We start from the raw sequence: 18789 nt of genomic DNA, 5'->3' as shown, positions 1-18789 counted from the left end.
ACTAGTGCGAAAGGTTTAGCTTTTGGCTATACCTGCTTGTCTTAGATCCAAATAGGCTAAGGTCAAATTTCGGGATGGCCCGGGTCATATTTTGGAAATGACCCGATTCAAATTTGGAGGTCGCCATCGTGGTTGGCCCGGTCAATTATGGTTGGACATCGATTTTGGTGCAAATCAGCCAAGGTTAAACTTCGGGGGTGACCCGGCCCAAATTTGAGCTTACTATGTATTTTTATGCCTAGTTTGATTTAACATGGCGTCGCTGTTGCTAGGAAATGGTCCAAGAACGAACGTACGCTCGGTGCTGGCAAGCGTATGAGTTTCCGCACTAAAATTTCACTCTACGCAGTCCTGCTGTTACTCGCCCAACTGTCCGCGCTCGTGCTTCGTCTACAGACCGCATAGCTGAGGGTGCGGCATTCTCGCGCGGGCTGAAATGAGTGAGCTGCTCACCGTCTCACTGTCCTCGGCTACGGGGAGCTCTGCTGTCCGAAGCTGCGCTTGGAGAACACGTCCAGCACCTTCAGTCATCCAACGCCGCGCTCGCGTACAGTCGAGACCTGCGCAAGTTCATTAGGCGGGCTTGAAACAGCAGCCTCTTGGCAGCCGTGACGTCACACTTTTTCACAGCACGCGGTCAGCCCGGTGCCAACTACGGCGCGCCCCTGCTGCAGCTGCATCGATGCGTCCTTCAAGTAGCGGAAGCACGGATAGCACAGTCACTTGTTGTACTATATGATAGCTTGCGACTTCAATCTGCTGCATTGCAATCTGTAGTATGTAGATTTGTGACCAGCGATACAGGACGCAGGTGGTATTTGGTCGGGTAAAAATTGTTGCAATAGTTCCTTAGAGTCTGGCACTGACGAGCTGTGGTAGCCTTTCGAAAGGATACCAATCTCTAGAGGGCATGGGTCCGTGCGGCACAGCTATCTCGATCGATATGGACACACTGCTCGGACCATTTCGTCAACGTCGCTACAGGACAAGTCTCGCACTGTTGAGGACCGTCGGAACATCAGTGAAACGAGAGCACTTCAAACCTGATGTTGGGCCTTCCATGTTCTCAAGAAGATCCAAGCGACTAGTGGTACGCTTCAGAAGAATAGATGGAAAGAAGTGCATGTTATTTCATCCCTCAATGGGGTACAAGCGAAAGCGCTGTAAACAAGGGTTGATTCCTCTGCCGCGGGAAGCGCAGGGGACACTGCAGTGGCCGATGATTTATTAATGGACACGTCTCGGAACCCTCTAGATGGCCATCATACTTGGCCAGCAGCCTGCTTCCTTGATAGGAAATAGATTGGGTACCATGCTAATGCAACTAAATAGGACGACCATTGGTCAGGTGGCTTGGCAACTCTTTGGCCACCGTGCACGATCACATATGTTCCATTCGCTGAATACGCAACATATCCCGGCTAAATACAAGTGTACGCTGTGGGGGCCTACTTTTGCGACAGTTTTGCGTCGGATGTAGTGCTTTAAATGCTCACGACGTGCATCCTACGATTGACGCCTCTCGCAGCGATTGTTTTTGGCCGGGTCACCACATCGAAAAAGCGTTGGCGTATTCTGCTCGAGCTGCGAAAGGTAAGCCCCAAATTTATCTTAGTGTAAGCACGCCATGTGCAAATTCTATTTGTTTTAAGCTGGAGGACACGTTTGGAAGCGGCAGCCAGCTTATTTCTCCTGGGCTGGCGAAGTTTGCAATCGCCACTTTTCGGACTTCCGTGCGCATGTACTTTGATTCATGCTTCCTGCAAGAGCATGCAATATGGTCACGCGCCAACACTTCTTTTTCCCCGTCCAACTACTTTTCATATTTATGTGCCAGATTTTTTTTAAATCCTGTCTATTGGCCTTATCAGGAGCAAACTTCGCTGACAAGGTAACGCGTTATGATCTTATTCTTTGAGATGAAATTAAACATAAGTTATTTTATCCCCCGTGCTATTGCATTTATGATGCAAGAACAGATATGCACCAATGAGCCATGTTATTAAAAATGAGTAAACGTAAGAATGCCCTCGTTAGATTAATTGACAGATAAAGCAAACTGTGTGTTAGAACGACTAGACCAATGGCCCCTGAAAAACGCTTACAAACCAAATATTACAAAGACGAAAGTTGTGATTTTCCGATCTAAAAACAAATTAGTTCACTCAAGCAAAACTGTATTTTTAAGGTTCTGTCCTTTAGAAGTAGCACCACCATTCAAAACAGTTGTGCTTAATCAAAATATTTCTTGGGGCGACTATATATTGCACACAACTACAAAATTATCCCAAATTCTTGGTCTTCTCTACCTTAATCAGCACATGCTCCCAAACAGTGCGATGGTCCTAATTTATCATTCCCTATTTAATTCTCGCCTTAGTTGCTGTGGTTTGGTCCAGGGGGCTACAACTGAGGCAACATATTGTTACATTAGGCGGTGCGTGCATAAGGAAGGAAGAAGAAGACGCTCTTGAGTTTTGTGAAGACGACGACGGTCGAGCAGTGTCGGCTGGTGCCTGCAGTAAACCGTGTCCGCTCTCTGCAGTCCCAAGCGGAACTACCCCGTAACATCTTGGTGGAGGTGCGGGGTAGTTCCGGGGTACAGAAGTACGCACCGACGCAAGTCATGGAATTGGTGCCGTTCTCGCACAACGTCAGCTCGGCTCCCCTCGCGTCATCGCCTATGACAGCCGACTCCTCTCTGCGACCGAACAGAATTATTCCATTACTGAACGTGAGTTCTTAGCCCTAGTCGCCATTACGAAGTTCCGCCCTTACTTGTATGGGCAGCCATTCACAGTAGTCACTGACCACCACGCCTTGTGTTGGCTTTCTACACTCAAATACCCTACTGGCCGCCTTGGACGTTGGGCCTTGCGCCTTCAGGAGTACACTTTTTCAGTAGTTTATAAGTCTGGCCATTTGCATCGAGACGCCGATTGCCTGTCCCGTCATCCAGTCGACCCGCCAAGCCAACCTGAATGTGACAATGACGATTTCGTGCTCTCTATTTCTGACTTTTCCAACATTCGCCGTGAGCAACGCCAGGACCCTCTGCTTCCTTTTGACAGCCTGCTCCCTCCAGTCGCCACTGCCAGCTCATATGCCCGTGACGCCATAGCCCGAGCTGATGCTGCCCGCGTTGTTGCTCGCAACCCACTCACAGCCTCCCAGCACTCCCAGAAACGTCGCTATGATTCCTGTCATCGCAACACCCAGTATTCTTGCGGCTCTCTCGTGCTGCTTTGGACCCCAGCTCGCCGCGTTGGCCTCTCGGAGAAACTTTTGCCCCGTTATACAGGCCCCTACCGTATTTTACGACAAGTGACTCCAGTGACATACGAAATTGCGCCCTTGCATCTCGCACGCCATACCTCTACACCTCGCACCGAGACGGTCCATGTTGCACGCCTCAAGCCGTACTACAGGGACCCTGGTTTGGACGCTGGTGCGCACCGGGACGGTGCTTTTCAGCCGGCGGGGTAGTGTTACATTAGGCGGTGCATGCATAAGGAAGGAAGAAGAAGACAACGGTCGAGCAGTGTCGGCTGGTGCCTGCAGTAAACGCCTGTGGTTTTAAAGCCCTGTTTTCCGTGTCCGCTCTCTGCAGTCCCAAGCGGAACTACCCCGTAACAATATAATGCAAAAGAACTTTCTGCGCCTTCTTGAAAACGTCCCGCGGTCTCACCACACCTCTTCATTTCATTTTCACTTCATTTATTTATACTGTAAGCCCTGTTCACGGATAATGGATAATGGAGTGGATAATGAGGTATAAAAATAGCAATGACACAAACAAGCATTCCCTAAGTGATTGTGAGATGACAACAGAGTTTGGTAGCATATTCCATACCTTAGTGGTTCTTGGGAAAAAACTAAATTTAAAGCAATCATTTCGGTCAGTGGGCATTGGTGTGTACAAGCTGTGACGATGGCGTGATATTTCTCCAGTTTTAATTTCAAGCTGCGATTAATAATTTGGAAAAGAAACTTGAGCCTCTCACATTTGGTTCTAAAATCGGGCGCTTCCAAATCAGCACGTTTACACAAAGACGTGGGGAGATTACATAAGACCGTTTCCATACCTCCAACACTAGCTAGATTGCAAAAACGAATTCAAACACTAGCTAGATTAAACAGAATTCCGACGTACGCAACAAGAAGAGGGGATCAATGAGAAATAAAAATCTTTCGAACTACCTATGGTCTGCACCCGTTAGAAAACAGGCTGCCACGAATACTCTTTCAATTTCAAGAAGAAAATATTAATCTAGAGGACGCGTCATAGAAATGTTTAGCGGAACTAGTTTTCTCGAACACATAACCTTTCTCGCTATTCGCCCGTGCTTTTTTCTATTTTTTTCCCTTAAGACCACAATTTTTGAAAGTTGCTATTCTGTTTTGCTTTTTCTGCTTTGCCACCCGTCCTTTGATCAAAAAGATGTCAATGGCTGGCTGCACTCTATCCTATATTGTAGTGTCTTCTGATGGTGTAAGTTTCACCTTGAAGCGCTATTTTATGCTCACTTGTGTTGCCTTTTTCCCTCTTTTTTCTTCTTGTAAAGAAGAAAAAAGAGATACCCGGTATCTCTGATCATAAGGCCGTTCTACTAACTCTTTCCGGCCTGACTATCGATAAAAATTGCTCTGAAATGCATTTTAGAAACTTCTCTCGAGCTGATGATGTTTCCATTGTCGACATTCTTTCCTTCAATTTCGATATATTTTGTAATAACAATGACAGTGTTGACAAACTTTGGGACTGGTTTACAGCTATGATACATGAATGCACTGAATGCCACGTGCCGGTTATTGTTAAAAAGAGAGCAAAAAACCCATGGATTTCTGGGGCGACACTGCAGTTCAAAAGAAAATTGAAACGGATGAAAAAGAACAAAGCAAAGTGTCATTCTCCAGAATTGGAATAAAAAATAATTTTGCTTACTTCTCAACTAAAACAGAACACTGTCACTGACAAACAGGTTTACTTTAATGAATGTTTTGCCCAACTTTATATCACAGTACCCCGAGAAATTCTGGCGTTTGGTCTCCCCAACCTCAAGGATCAATAATGAGTTTGAAATCAAAGGTGTTCTGGTCAAAGATGCACAAACGATATTTAATGTATTCAATGAACACTTTAAGTCCGTATTTACTAATGACAATAATATCTTTCCAAAATTTGAAGCTTCCCTGCCGCCTCTGGATGACCTTGTAATTAGTGAGCATGGCTTTCTAGTAAACATGTTACTTAACCTTGATATAAAGAAATCACCTGGACCAGAGAACATACCTAATGCCGTTTTGAAAAGATATGCCCAGTGGACATCTAAATATTTGTTTGTTTAATTTGAAACCGCTTTTAGAGTGAAACCGCTTCATAAAAGTGGAGACAAGCGATTGATCAAGAACTACCGCCCTATTTCACTTACATCAACTGCTTGTAAACTACTTGAACACATAATTCACAATCACATATCAAACTTTCTCGAAGCTAATAATTTTTTTTCTAAGTATCAGCATGGATTCAGGAAGGGTTACTCAACTTGTACTCAGCTAGTCAAAACTATACATGATTTTGCCTCGTCAATTAACAATGGAACACAGATTAATGCCGTATTTATGGACTTCTCGAAAGCTTTTGATAAGGTTACTCACGAAAAGTTACTTTAAAAATTGGACGCAGTACTTCAAAACCAACAATTAGTAAAATGGATTTCAGCCTACCTTTCAAACAGAGAACAATTCGTCGTTTTTAATGATCATTCTTTTGACAGGCTTACAGTTCACTCTGGCGTCCCTCAGTGCTCTGTTCTTGGTCCTCTGTTGTTTTTAATATATATTAATGATATTGTTGCTAACATTCCTGTAAAAATACGACTTTACGCTGATGATTGTGTTATTTATACAGAAGTAAGAAAGGTTTCCGATGAGCTATTACTTAATAGTGCGTTGCAAACAGTGTTCGCATGGTGTGAAGCATGTCAAATGTCAATTAATTTTTAAAAAACTGTACTAATGAGAATCACCCACAAAAAGAAAGTCTTACCTTTCAATTATTGTATTAACAGCATGACACTGACAGAAGTAACAGAATATAAATATCTAGGGCTCTGGCTAACTAACACTCTTAGTTGGAATAAACATATTGACTTCATAACGTGTAACGCTTTTCATAAACTCTTTTTCTTGGGACGGGCATTGCGATTGTCTACCCCATCTGTACGCCTACTTGCTTACAAATGTATTGTTCTGCCTACCTTAGATTATGCTTCTATCATTTGGGACCCGTTCACGCAAACTCACATGCATAAATTACAGAAGGTTCAAAAGAGGGCGGCACGATACATATATAACAATTACCGACGTACATCAGTAACACATCTTTTAATCCAAGCTGGCCTTCCGACAATATCGGAGCGAAATCGTTGTGCCCGACTTAAATTTATGTATCAGTTAATGAAACGACACTACAGAACGGAACTCACCGATTAGCCTGTTTTTTCGTCCGGTTATGCGACGCGACAACGACACCAGCTAACTTTAACTCCTTATCGCGTTCGAAATAACTGCTTTAAATACTCATTCCTTCCACGAACTATTTCCGATTGGAATAACCTCACTAACACTGAAGTGCTGCAGCCGTCGCTGACATTGTTCTCGCAACATATCACCTAGATTTTATTGCATTTGCTATTTCACTGTTCCATTGTATATGTTTAATTGTTGCATTCCCAACGGTGCAGAAGAGCTTCAACTTGCACTGTTACTTTTTGTTTACTTTTGCCTGTTTTGTTCAACTGCTTAATTTGTATCCCCACTCTGCTAAAATCCCAACTACGGGATTGCAGTATCAATAAATAAAATAAATAACACTCCTGCTCGACCTCCTGTACTAATGCCAAAATGTAAGGGGTCCAGGGCTTTGTCAAGATGTCAATGGTCCGCTTTTACCTCGGGCCCCAATCAGCATGCACGACGTGATGGTCGAAAAAAGATTATCTTTATTATTTACAGCTCTTGTGTTATACCAGTGCCACACGGGCGAATGTAATGGCATCGAGTACTTATTGTCATAAGTTTTAATGCCATTTGCGCGCTGCCACACGCATAAATTTAATGGCATAAGCCTTACTGCCAATCATGACCTACTGAGTTCGCCACAACTCATCGCCCGATCAGGGCGTACTCTCGCCTCATTTCAAACGCAAAAAAGCATGCGAATTTGTTAGTAACAACTTTCTAACCAGTAGCAAGTGGTTAACTGATGACTTTAAGTCAGATGAGGCATCTGCACTGCAGTTTTGATGACAAGGGCGCCGCAAACGAAAAAGTAAAAGAGAACTGTCTCTATTTTCTTGCGTACCAAAGATATTGATGTACTTGATGCACTGGAGAGCTCGTTTTGTACATTTCAAGTTATGTGTTAATCAAATGAACATTCAATTAATGACCTGCGGTGCTCTTTCAAATGCCTTGTCTAAGAATGTGTGCAAAAGTTTGTTCCGGTTAAACGAAAAGTGCTGCGGAAACGCAATCCCTGGGCAACAAAATAAATCGTGCGGTTAGAACGTAAGCTAAAAAAAACTAGAAAATAACACAAGCAACGCCCCACTATTTCCACGTGTAACAGGTTGCTTGGCCTCCGTGCATTATTAGCTGAAAAAAAAAAACGCAAAAGAATATTTCCAGAACATTTACGCTAAAAAACTACCTGATGCCTTCCCCGGCGAAGTTCTGGCAGCACTTATCGCTGAAAGCGAAAGTTGCACCCAAACTCTGTATCAGTTATACTCTTATCGCTGACAATTCAAATATCGCAGATGCGCTCAACCAGTACGTGGTCTGTTAGAAAAGTATCCGACTTTATTTTTTTTTTTTTGCGATAGATATGAAACAAGCGCGCTCATATCAGCCGACCTTGAACCTTCGTGTGCATGCACGAATTTTTTCCCGCCTGCCGATAGCATCAGTCGCTGGGACGCAGCGTTTGAGTGAGGCAGTGCCCAGTGCTCTCGTCGGTTTTTTATTGCAAGGAAAATGGCGGAGCGACAGGAGCAGCGCTACTGCATCAATTTTTGCCAGAAACTGGGTGACAGCTAAGTGGAAACCATTCGGAATATTCAGACGGGTTTCGGTGACGATGCTATGAGCTGCACACAGATTAAGCAGCGGTACAATTGGCTTAAAGACGGCCGCACATCGGTGGAGGGAGAGCCATGCTCCCGTCGGCCATCAACATGCCGAAACGACCAGGTCATTGCCGAAGTGAACGCTGTGGTGATACGGGACCGTCGTGTGACTATCCGAGAAATTGCGGAAGAGGTGGACATCAGCAATTTTTCTGCATATTCCATTATCACCGAAGATTTGGCCATGGAGAGAGTTGCGGCGAAATTCGTGCCGAAGCTGCTCACGGTGGAGCAAAAGCAGCTTCTTGTTGAAGTCTCACAGGACATGCTGAATTCCACAATCAGTTACCCCGGCTTCATCGACACCATAATCACTGGTGACGAGTCTCGGGTGTACGGGTACGACCCGGAAACCAAATCCCAGTCGTCACAGTGGAAGCATTCCACGTCGCCAAGACCAAAGAAGGCCCGCCAAGTGCGCAGCATTGTCAAAGTGATGCTGAGTGCTTTCTTTGACTATTTCTGTGCGGCACACAAGAAGTACGCACCCTACAGGGTCAAACAATGACCAAAGAGAACTACAGGGATGTCCTCCGTCGCCTACATGGCGCTGTGCGGCGCAACAAACCGGAGTTGAGGTCAACAGAAAATTGGAGCATCCATCACGACAATGCTCCTGCGCATTCCACGCACTTGATTCAGGCTTTTCTGGCGATAAACCACACTCCTGTAGTTCAACAGACTCCTTACTCTCCTGATATGGCCCCCTGCGACTTCTGGCTGTTTCCCAAAATCAAAAGGCCATTGAAAGCAGCCCGAATTCAGACAAGAGAGGACATTATGGCTGCAACGACAGCTGAGCTAAACTCCATTCCGAAAGGGGCCTGTTCGGAATGCTTCCAACAATGGCAGCACCGCTGGGAGAAGTTTGTGGAGTCCCAAGGAGACTACATTCAAGGTGACTAGGTTTCTAACGCTCCAGTTATGTCAGCTTTTTTTCTTCGGCCAAAGGTCGGATACTTTTCTAACAGACCTCGTATACTTCTGCTCGGTGTTTACGCATGATGACGATATCAGCTCACATTTCCCAGTCTATGAGCCCATTCTGCCAATTGGTGACGTCACGATTACTCAGGAAGGGGTGTTAGCGCTTTTACTCAACCAGACACGAAAAAGTGACCTGGAACTGATGAAATTCTCAACGCATTTTTTTTTCCGGTACGCCTAGTAGTGTTCAAAATATCTAACTTCAATATTCAAGAAGTCATCGTCAAGTGCGGAGCTCCCAACCGAATAGAAGTATGCAACGATCGTTCCCATACCAAAAACAGAAAATCCGTCCCTCCTCACGTCATACACGCCAATTTCTTTCCTTTGCACATGCGCTAAATTGCTCGAATGTATAATATTCAAACACCTCCCTATCTAAAATACAAACCTGGTGCTCAAAATGGCAGATGACTATTAATCTTTAAAAGACCGTTGCAATGACCGTTATACGTAAAAAGATCCCCTTAACATTTGCTTATAACATTAACAACCAGTGCTTATCTGTCGTTTCCAGCTACAAATACTTGGGAGTAATAATTTCATCATATCTTAGGTGCAAATGAACATGTAACACACACCTACAATAAAGCAATGAGGAAACTTGGCTCTTTAAGGGGTGCGTTAGGGAACGCTTCGCCTGAAATTAAAATTTTTGCCTACAAAACATTTATCCGGCCCGTCCTAGAGCATGCCGCGATTGTCTGGGATCCACATACACAATCTAATATTACCAAACTTGAGAAAGTTCAAATAAAATCAGCTAGGTTCATCTGTAACTCGTACAGCGGGCGCATGTTCCCATCGTTACTTCTAGAAGCTGCAGAACTCGACAGTCTCACATTCAGACGTCACCGGGATAGGATGAGATTTTTCTATTTACTCTATAATAATCAGTTGGGAATAGACACGAGTTTATAGATTCTGTCAGCTAACCGCCGCTCTATGCGCTCGTATCACACCAAAAAGGTCCTAGATTTTTCGTGCAAGACTAACGCATTAAAAATTCCTTTTTTTTGCGCACTATTTCCGATCGGAATGTGTTATCCGCCGACACGGTCGCCTACACAACGGTTTCGTCATTCCTCTGCGCACTTTCGCATCAATCCCAAGTGACATATGCCTCAAAATGACATTCATATTGTAAATAGTATTTTGTGTTTTTGTTCTGATTTATCATTCAACGTCCTGTATCCTGTTTGCTGTTTCCGAATTTGTTGATTTGTATTGTCCACTGCTGCCTAAGTCCTGATAATAAGGCTGGCAGTAACTGTAAAATAAATAAATTTTTACCAGCACTTCTGACAAATATTCTCGGCTTGTATGCTGACACGCGAGGTTACGGCTACTTTTTCGATTTGTCAAGCAAGAGTCGCGGTATTTTCTGCAAAGTAATTTTTATATTGCATTTGAAAAACATTTCGGAGATAACCTCGGGTAAAATTTTTGAATGCCTTGGTAGCGTTATCGTCATCGTGACTTTTGTAAAATGAGTGATTTAACAGTTCTTGAATTTAGGGTGCCTCACCATATTTGATATGTGCTGTAAATGCGAAGCAAAAAAAAAAGAGATGCGTGTAGTCTTTGGCAGATTTACAAAAATGTGTAATTCTTTAGATGCCTGGCCCAAATAGTACTTTAACCTTTCTTTACAGAAGTCTTCTGCAGCAATGCTGTTAGCTCCTTACTGCTGCATTTCACACCATCCGGTCAAATGGTGATATTGGTGTTTTTTGAGAGCGTGATCTTCTAGAAGGGATTGTATACATTTGAGATATTTGGCAAGTGTTGGCCCCAAACTGCTTCTGCACACTTAACAAATCTCCCAGAATGGTCCAGGGAGCTAGAAGCAGCTGCAGTTACTGAAAAAAAAGGTGCTAGAAAAAAGCTAGAACATTCATTGACCAACATGACTGGCCTACAATCAACGAAACTGCTTGGATCTAACGTTATGTTAGAGTGAAGGCCTTATGATGGTCCAAGGCATTTCCAATGATTGTGCATGCTTGGCCTTCCTCAGAATGGCCAATGTTTGGCTTGTCACCACATCTACGCACAAACTTTGATTGGTGTCCAGCATTTTGCCAATTATGGAAGCATTGGCCACTGATGATTCGCCTTGCTTGGGCCAATAAAATTCTGCAGCTTGAGTGAAACCGCAGTTTCCAGAGCGGTGCACACAGCTACCATTGCAACATTCCGAGCTGCTTTTCTTCTCTTTTATTGATTTTCTGACGGGGATCGTGTCTGAGGCAAAGTGTTCGAAGGACGGAAAGGGCAATAAATCGAACGTGCTTTGACTTGCTGCAATCTATACTTTCATTTTAGTGTCATAGTTAAGTTTGGGACTTATGGAATAAAGATTTTTTTTAATCTTTAGGGCTTTTTATATGTTTATATATCTTCCCTCTCTGTGCACAATCTTTCTGACGGTCATAGCTTCTGCAAGACGCTATGAACCCAGCAACGGAAGAAGCAACAGTGCCTGTATTCGTGTAATAGTGCTTCCCTCTTGGCATGCCCACAAATAAATAGAAGTATGCGCTGCATATTGTGGTTGTCTTGGTTAGTATACCAATACATTTCCCGCTGCCCAAGGCTGTGGGGCAGTAATACGTCAACTGTAAGTATTCAAGTTCCAGTATTTCCCGATTCAGACAGTACAGCTGTAACGGAGGGTGCTTTGTTATGCGCGCATAGCTCGTAGTGACGCTTTGAACTTTCAGTTCCTCTTTGTAGCAGGGAGCGTCTTTTTCTGTCAGCATGTCTCCGAACCTAGCACCATACTGACACCTGATGATGAAATAAAACTCATTGGTTAATAGACTGCAAACAACCGAAATTGAAAAATGAGAAAAGAATTTCCTACTGATGGCTGGAGACTAAGAAAGAAACTTCACTAGCGTTTACGTTGAAAAGCGTTTGTAATTTATCTAAGGCGGCCATGTTCAGGAAACCAAGAGAAAATCCCATTCACAGAATTCCTCATCAACGCATGTCGCGCTTACCAATGACAGAGCGCCTGTTACGCATAAAACGTAGCATATTTTGCATTGCGTCCGTGGGCACCAGCTGGCTAGTTTCTGACTCCGTGCACTGAATACGTTGTTTGTGCTTTCTACGTGACGTAGGGGTCCTATTTATATTCCTTTTCGTCACGATTTAGACACCCGCGGTTGTTCTCTGTCCGTACGGAGCGACAAACAAATGCAATGCCATCAGTGCCGAAACTTGCTTTCAATTCCTCAAAACAAATTTTAGCGCCCGGTGAGTTCTTTTAATGCGTTATGCACGCTTCAGCAGTTTTCGTCCAGCATGCCTACGTGGACGTACAGTCTTTGTCAAAAGTAAACAGGCTGCATGGTTTGGTTCTAGCTCGTACAGTGGAGCCCTTAAAGCTTCCCTGAAGCTGAAATAGTCGTTAAAGGTAAGGACTTGGGGGTCTTCTTACCTTCCAACACCTTTTGATCTCTAGAACAGCCACAAGGGTTCCACTATACAAGCTAGAAGCAAACCATGCAGCCTGGTTACTTTTGACAAAGACTGTACCTGTAGGGAATCTAGGGTTTCTTTCTTTTTTTCAGAAACTCATAGCGTCAAATGCATTATAGTGGGAAAAGAGGAAACAAAAAATATTTAAGAATGAACCTTCACAAGAGTGACAAGAAAGCATTATTTCATGTAACCCACAACGCATCTTGAACGCACCTCTGCTATACAAGATCCTATCCTTTCTGTAATATTGAAAGCTATCTGAGAATACGAGGTCTGTTAGAAAAGTATCCGACTTTATTTTTTTTTTTTGCGAACACCTGATGGATATGAAACAAGCGCGCTTACAGCAGCCGACCTTGAACCCTCGTGCGCATGCACGAATTTTTTCCCGCCTGCCGATAGCGTCAGTCGCTGGGAAGCAGCGTTTGAGTGAGGCAGTACGCAGTGCTCTCGTCGGTTTTTTGTTGCAAGGAAAACGGCGGAGTGAGAGGAGCAGCGCTACTACCTCAAATTTTGCCAGAAACTTGGCGATAGCCAAGTGGAAACCATTCGAAATGTTCAGACGGCTTTCGGTGATGATGCTATGAGCAGCACACAGATTAAGCAGTGGTGCAACTGGTTTAAAGACAGCCGCACATCCGTGGAGAGAGAGCCACGCTCCGGTCGGCCATCAACATGCCGAAATGACCAGGTAATTGCCGAAGTGAACGCTGTGGTGATGCGGGACTGTTGTGTGACTATCCGAGAAATTGCGGGAGAGGTGGACATCAGCAATTTTTGTGCACATTCCATTATCACCGAAGATTTGGCCATGGAGAGAGTGGCAGCGAAATTCGTGCCGAAGCTGCTGACGGTGGAGAAAAAGCAGCTTCGTGTTGAAGTCTCACAAGAGATGCTGGATTCCACAAACAGTTACCCTGACTTCACCGACGCCGTAATCACTAGTGACGAGTCTTGGGTGTACGGGTACGACCCAGAAACCAAATCCCAGTCGTCACAGAGGACGTATTCCACGTCACCAAGACCAAAGAAGGCCCGCCAAGTGCACAGCAATGTCAAAGTGATGCTGACTGCTTTTTTGACTCCCTCTGTGTGGCACACCACGAGTACGCACCTCACAGGGTCAAAGAATGACTAAATAGTACTACAGGGATGTCCTCCATCGCCTACGTGTGCTGTGCGGCGCAAGAGACCGGAATTGAGGTCAACAAGAAATTGGCGCATCCCTCGCGGCATTGCTCCTGCACATTCCTCTCATTTGATTCAGACTTTTCTGGCGAAAAACCAGACTCCTGTAGTTCAACAGGCTCCTTACTCTCCTGATATGTCCCCCTACGACTTCTGGCTGTTTCCTAAAATCAATAGACCATTGAAAGGAGCGCCATTTCAGAAAAGAAAGGACATTATGGCTGCAACGACAGCAGAGCTAAATTCCATTCCGAAAAGGGTCTTTTCGGAATACTTCCAACAATGGCAGCACCGCTGGGAGATGCATATGGAGCCCCAAGGAGACTACTTTGAAGGTTATTAGGTTTCTAACGCTCCAGTTATGCCAGTTTTTTTTTCTTCGGCCAAAGGTCGGACACTTTTCTAACAGACCTTGTACTTAGTCAGCAACTTCACTACCTAGCCATTATCCCGTGGCCAGATTAGCGGACGGCTTAACCATGTCAACCAGTGCACCAAATTCATAAACTTTTTTTAATGCTTCGGAAATTAATTTCGAGAAAAGAAATCAACGCTTAATTATGCTGACTGTGCCGTGACCGGTGTGACCTCGCTTTTATTTCCGCCGTATACGTACAGTCTTTGTCAAAAGTAACCAGGCTCCATGGTTTGCTTCTCATTTGTATACGAGAGCCCTCACGGCTTCCCTAAAGTTCAAAAAGTTTTTTGAAGGTGAGAACAGGGGTTCTTCTTACCACACAGAGATTTAGAGCTTTAGGGCTGGCATAATAGCTTTAATATAGGACTGAGACGAACAACGTGCAGCCTGGTTACTTTTGACAAAGACTGTTATGAAGCATCGCGCGTGAGATTGACCTCGACAACACTGATTTCCTAAAATTCGCGAAACTCCATACACCTTATTTTCCTTGCGTACCCCTTCGCCAAAATCCTCTGAAATGCTAACTTTGCTTTCTTTTTGTTAATTAGCACTCCTTAAGATCTTCTGCTTTTCAGTATAGGAAGCGAAAATCTCTATTCATCTCGATTCAAAACTCCAGCTCGATTTACACGTATAACTGCGACAGATATAACGAACGCTCGGCTATTACGAATGAAGGTGGCGCTACCAGGGGTAGGAAACTCCGGCTGGTTTCGGTTTTAACTACTGCAACGCACCTGGCGACTGAAGGCATACTAATGCTTAAAACTGAATGATTTCTGCTTACGCACGTAGCGCGATAAAGATGACGGCCTTGGCGAATTGTCTGAGTGACCGGAATACGAAGCTGCTCTTTTCTTCGATGGCAGCGGTGCGAATCCCGCTCGGAGATAGTTTTTCTTTAATGCTGAATACCGTTGTCATGACGACGACATGACGCTCTAGTTGGCTTCCCTCCGGCCGCTGTACGATCAATTGGCGCTGATGTTTGTATTTACTGGACAGTGGTGTATATGGAAGTTTCCTGGCGCTACCGTGAAAGTAGGCATTATGACACTGGCAGCGCATCTCAGAACGAACTGTGGTCGCACCACTCGGTTATAGCGACGCCGTGAACTTGCCCCGGAGTAAAAGAAACTCGCACTTCCACGAAGCGCGGAGACCGAAAAGAGTCGCCATTCGGAACACCAGCTCGGAAACAACAAGGAGACACGAAAAAGCTGCAGGCGGGATGGAAAATACTATAAGTAACGCCCCTGCGAGTCAGTGCCGGTTAGGCCAAGCGTTTAACGTAGAAGGAGAAGTGACGTGGGAAGCGAACCAACACTGAGCACGAGCGAGGGTCAACCAACGGGTGCGATGTGAAAAGCCTTGCTGGCACCGCTCTTCACGTTGTATGCGACACCTGGTCTGTCGGCTGTCCGCCTTTTCTGCTGTTCCCGTTAGAGTTACAGTAAATCTAGTTCCCGTTCTGTGCCTACGTGCACTACACCTCCTTCGTAGGTGCTTGAGCCCAGGAAAGCACAGATGTCGCTGTCGAAAGTAAACGCGATTAGACGTAGGTCTAATGTTTCTCAACGCGTAGTTGATGTACGATCAGGAACAAAACTCTCCTGGACGTGGAAAAAGCGATCTAGGTCTATAGGCTTGCCAACAAACACCTGCTTTTGCTGCACCACATTGGAGCATGTCAGTCTATCACTGCAGCAAGTTTAGCTTTGATCATCATCATCATCAGCCTGACTACGCGCACTGTAGGGCATAGACCTCACCCATGTCCCCCCAATTAACCCTGTCCTTTGCGAGCTGCGGCCTCCGTATCCCCGCAAACTTTTTATTATCTTCCGCCACCCCCTGCTACGCTTGCCTTCTTGGAATCCACTCCGCTACCCTTAAGGACCAGCGGTTATCTTGCCTTCGCATAACATGCCCTGCCCCAGCCCATTTCTTCCTCTTCATTTCGACTAGGATGTCATTAACCCCCGTTTGTTACGGAATACTCCTTTCTTTTCCGCGAGAATCTCTCTTTTGGAAAGCCAGTTACCACGCTCTGACTAATTCAGAAAACAGCTGATAACCCTTACCTTCCCTCGTGGGGAAACCTGTGCAGTGCCCCTATACGAGTAGCAGTCTGTTCAGGCACATTGATCACCTCAGCAACTTCGTTACTTTACTTATTAGGTCCTCATTCTCACCATCACTTTTAGGGTGTCCATGAATCTCTAGGTTCATGCCCCTTCCTCGCCTTTCCGGCTCAACAGTTGCACGAAGATCAGCAATATCTGCAGTACTTGAGTACGTCTGCAGTGCCTTAAGTATATCCGCATGCTCATTAACTCGCCGCCCCTCGTGGCAAAGAACACCCATGTTACTTTTTCTGCTCCATTGTCAAGTAGGCGCCACCACAGTTTAAACATTTCTCCACTTTATGCGCGGACTGGCACACATTATTACAGCATTATTACAGCTTCTTCAGTCTGGAGTCTTATGTACCCAGGGCAATTTTCAGAAAAATGCGCAAACTGCGAACTTAGGGCCACCTTGGACCACATACTATGGGAATGTCCTCATGCCCCCGGGAGGGACGAGGTATAAACACAAAAGATCAATGGGAGACCTTACTACTGAGCTCCGACCCGGCGACTCAGTTACAACTCGTCCGACTGGCCGAAGCCGCCGCCGAGAGTCAAGACCTTTCGGCCGTCGTCTAGGCGGGTAGCCCTCTGGCTACCCTCTTTCTGTTGGACATTAGAAGTTTTCCTATCCTATCCTATCCTATCCTATCCTATCCTATCCTATCCTATCCTATCCTATCCTATCCTATCCTATCCTATCCTATCCTATCCTATCCTACACGTACATTCGAGTGCTGGAACTCCGGGCCCGGTGAAAGTCGTTCATTTCCATTTCCGAAATTTTCGGCTGCCATTGAACGTCACTGACACTCTGTTTTGTTCATTTTATATTGTATTTTGTTTGTATTTTTTATTTTTGCATGCTTGTATGTATGAATATATATCCATATCCCCACTCCTGCCATAGACCCCGCGCAGCTGCAGTGTGTACGAATCAATAAAGAACCATTTCTTTTGTTTTAGTGAGCAACCTGAAGTGAAACGCTTGCCCTTTTCTCTGTTCTCAAATGACTTTATTGTGTGTTCTTGATGCATTTGTTTTTTTTTTCTTGTTTTCTTTTAACGTTTTTAATTTCCTATTATGTTACTGAACAGGCAAAAAAAAAGATTTGCCGCCTGCTGCCGGGTTGTGCCCAAAAAGCCATTGATGTCTTTGGCATGCATGGAAATGTGTACTGTACTGTCTCATGAAAAATAAATTATTGTTATTATTATTATTATTACTGATGTCATGAGGGAGCGATGCCTGGAGCTTGGCGTAATAGAACAGTCAAGCACTGACGAACAGATGACCCTTTTCACTGCAAAAGTCTCCGCAAAGCAAGTCATTAAGTCGAGGCCATAGCGTTTTCAAGTTTTTGTTCGATGTAGTCCTAATGGAATCGCCCGCGACCTCGAAATCTGTAAAGGCAAGGAGGAATGGGAGGCCCTCCTTGCGTCGCAGGACCCGGACACGCAACTTCGCTGTGTGAACCGGGGTGCCCGTGCCATGGCCCTACGTGGCCTGGACACTTGAGCGTAGTGTGAAGGCTGTGCGGTGGCCCTGAGACCTTGCACTGTCCAAACTCGCTTGCGTAATAAAGTTTTCCATCCATCCATCTATAAAGGTTCGGTTGTCCACCGAGATGACACAGAATTACTGCGTCTTAATTAGCGAGCTGCAGGCAATGACTACGCTTAGGCACAAAATGTTTTGTAGAAACTAAAATTGATTTAGTTCTTCGTTGATGACAGTAGATTGTTATCGTTTATGCAACTTCGTTTATTGCAAGAAACAAGAAACAATCAAGCTGTTTGTTAGGAGGGGAACAAGAGCTCGAGAAATTACATGCTCATCGTTGGGGCTCCCCGCTCGTTCTGCCCTTTCCCAATGCCCCTCTAGACGGAACAGCCCTCCCCCCGTCTCAACCTTTGGCCCCTCTCCCCTCGGGTTCCCAGAGTCCCGTCGCCCGAGGGGAGCCGCCGCCGGCCATAAACAAGCGAGAGGTGTCTGGTTTTCGTCTCGGGAGGCGGGCTTAAGAGAATGACATACAAAAGACACACAGGGTAAACATGAAAAGAAAACTGAGTTTCAACATAGGCTTCGCTGTGGTTAAGCGATGTAATGCTACCGATGATTTACTTGGGTAATTTTTGACGTCATCAAACGGATGACGGGTGTCCACAGAGATATGTGAGACAGTTACTGCATAATTTCCTTTCCTGAAATTAATTTCGTTCATTACGGTCCTTCTTTCTGTTTCTTCTTTCACTTCCACTCCCTCCCTTCCTCTACAAACGGATGACGGGTGTCCACCGAGATATGCGAGATAGATACTGCGTATTTCCTTTCTTCAAATGAAGGGCTCCGGAAATTTCGACCAACTGGGGT

General features: G+C 45.0%; 1 protein-coding gene across 1 annotated transcript in view; it reads right to left on the bottom strand.

Moving 5' to 3' along the window:
• Positions 1-469: 469 nt before the first annotated feature.
• LOC149365785 (nucleoredoxin-like protein 2) overlaps positions 470-18789 on the bottom strand; it is a 109780-nt gene continuing 91460 nt past the window's right edge. The window contains exon 8 of the mRNA XM_089546153.1: positions 470-560. Within this exon, the coding sequence (XP_089402279.1) occupies positions 524-560 (37 nt within the window). The 3' untranslated portion in view covers positions 470-523. The remainder of the gene's footprint in view (positions 561-18789) is intronic.

The sequence above is a fragment of the Amblyomma mixtum genome, chromosome 1 (genome assembly GCF_055824585.1).
Source record: "Amblyomma mixtum isolate Tamu chromosome 1, ASM5582458v1, whole genome shotgun sequence".
Lineage (NCBI taxonomy): Eukaryota > Metazoa > Arthropoda > Arachnida > Ixodida > Ixodidae > Amblyomma > Amblyomma mixtum.
The sequence above is the reverse complement of the archived record's forward strand: the minus strand, read 5'-3'. Positions and strand labels throughout refer to the sequence as shown.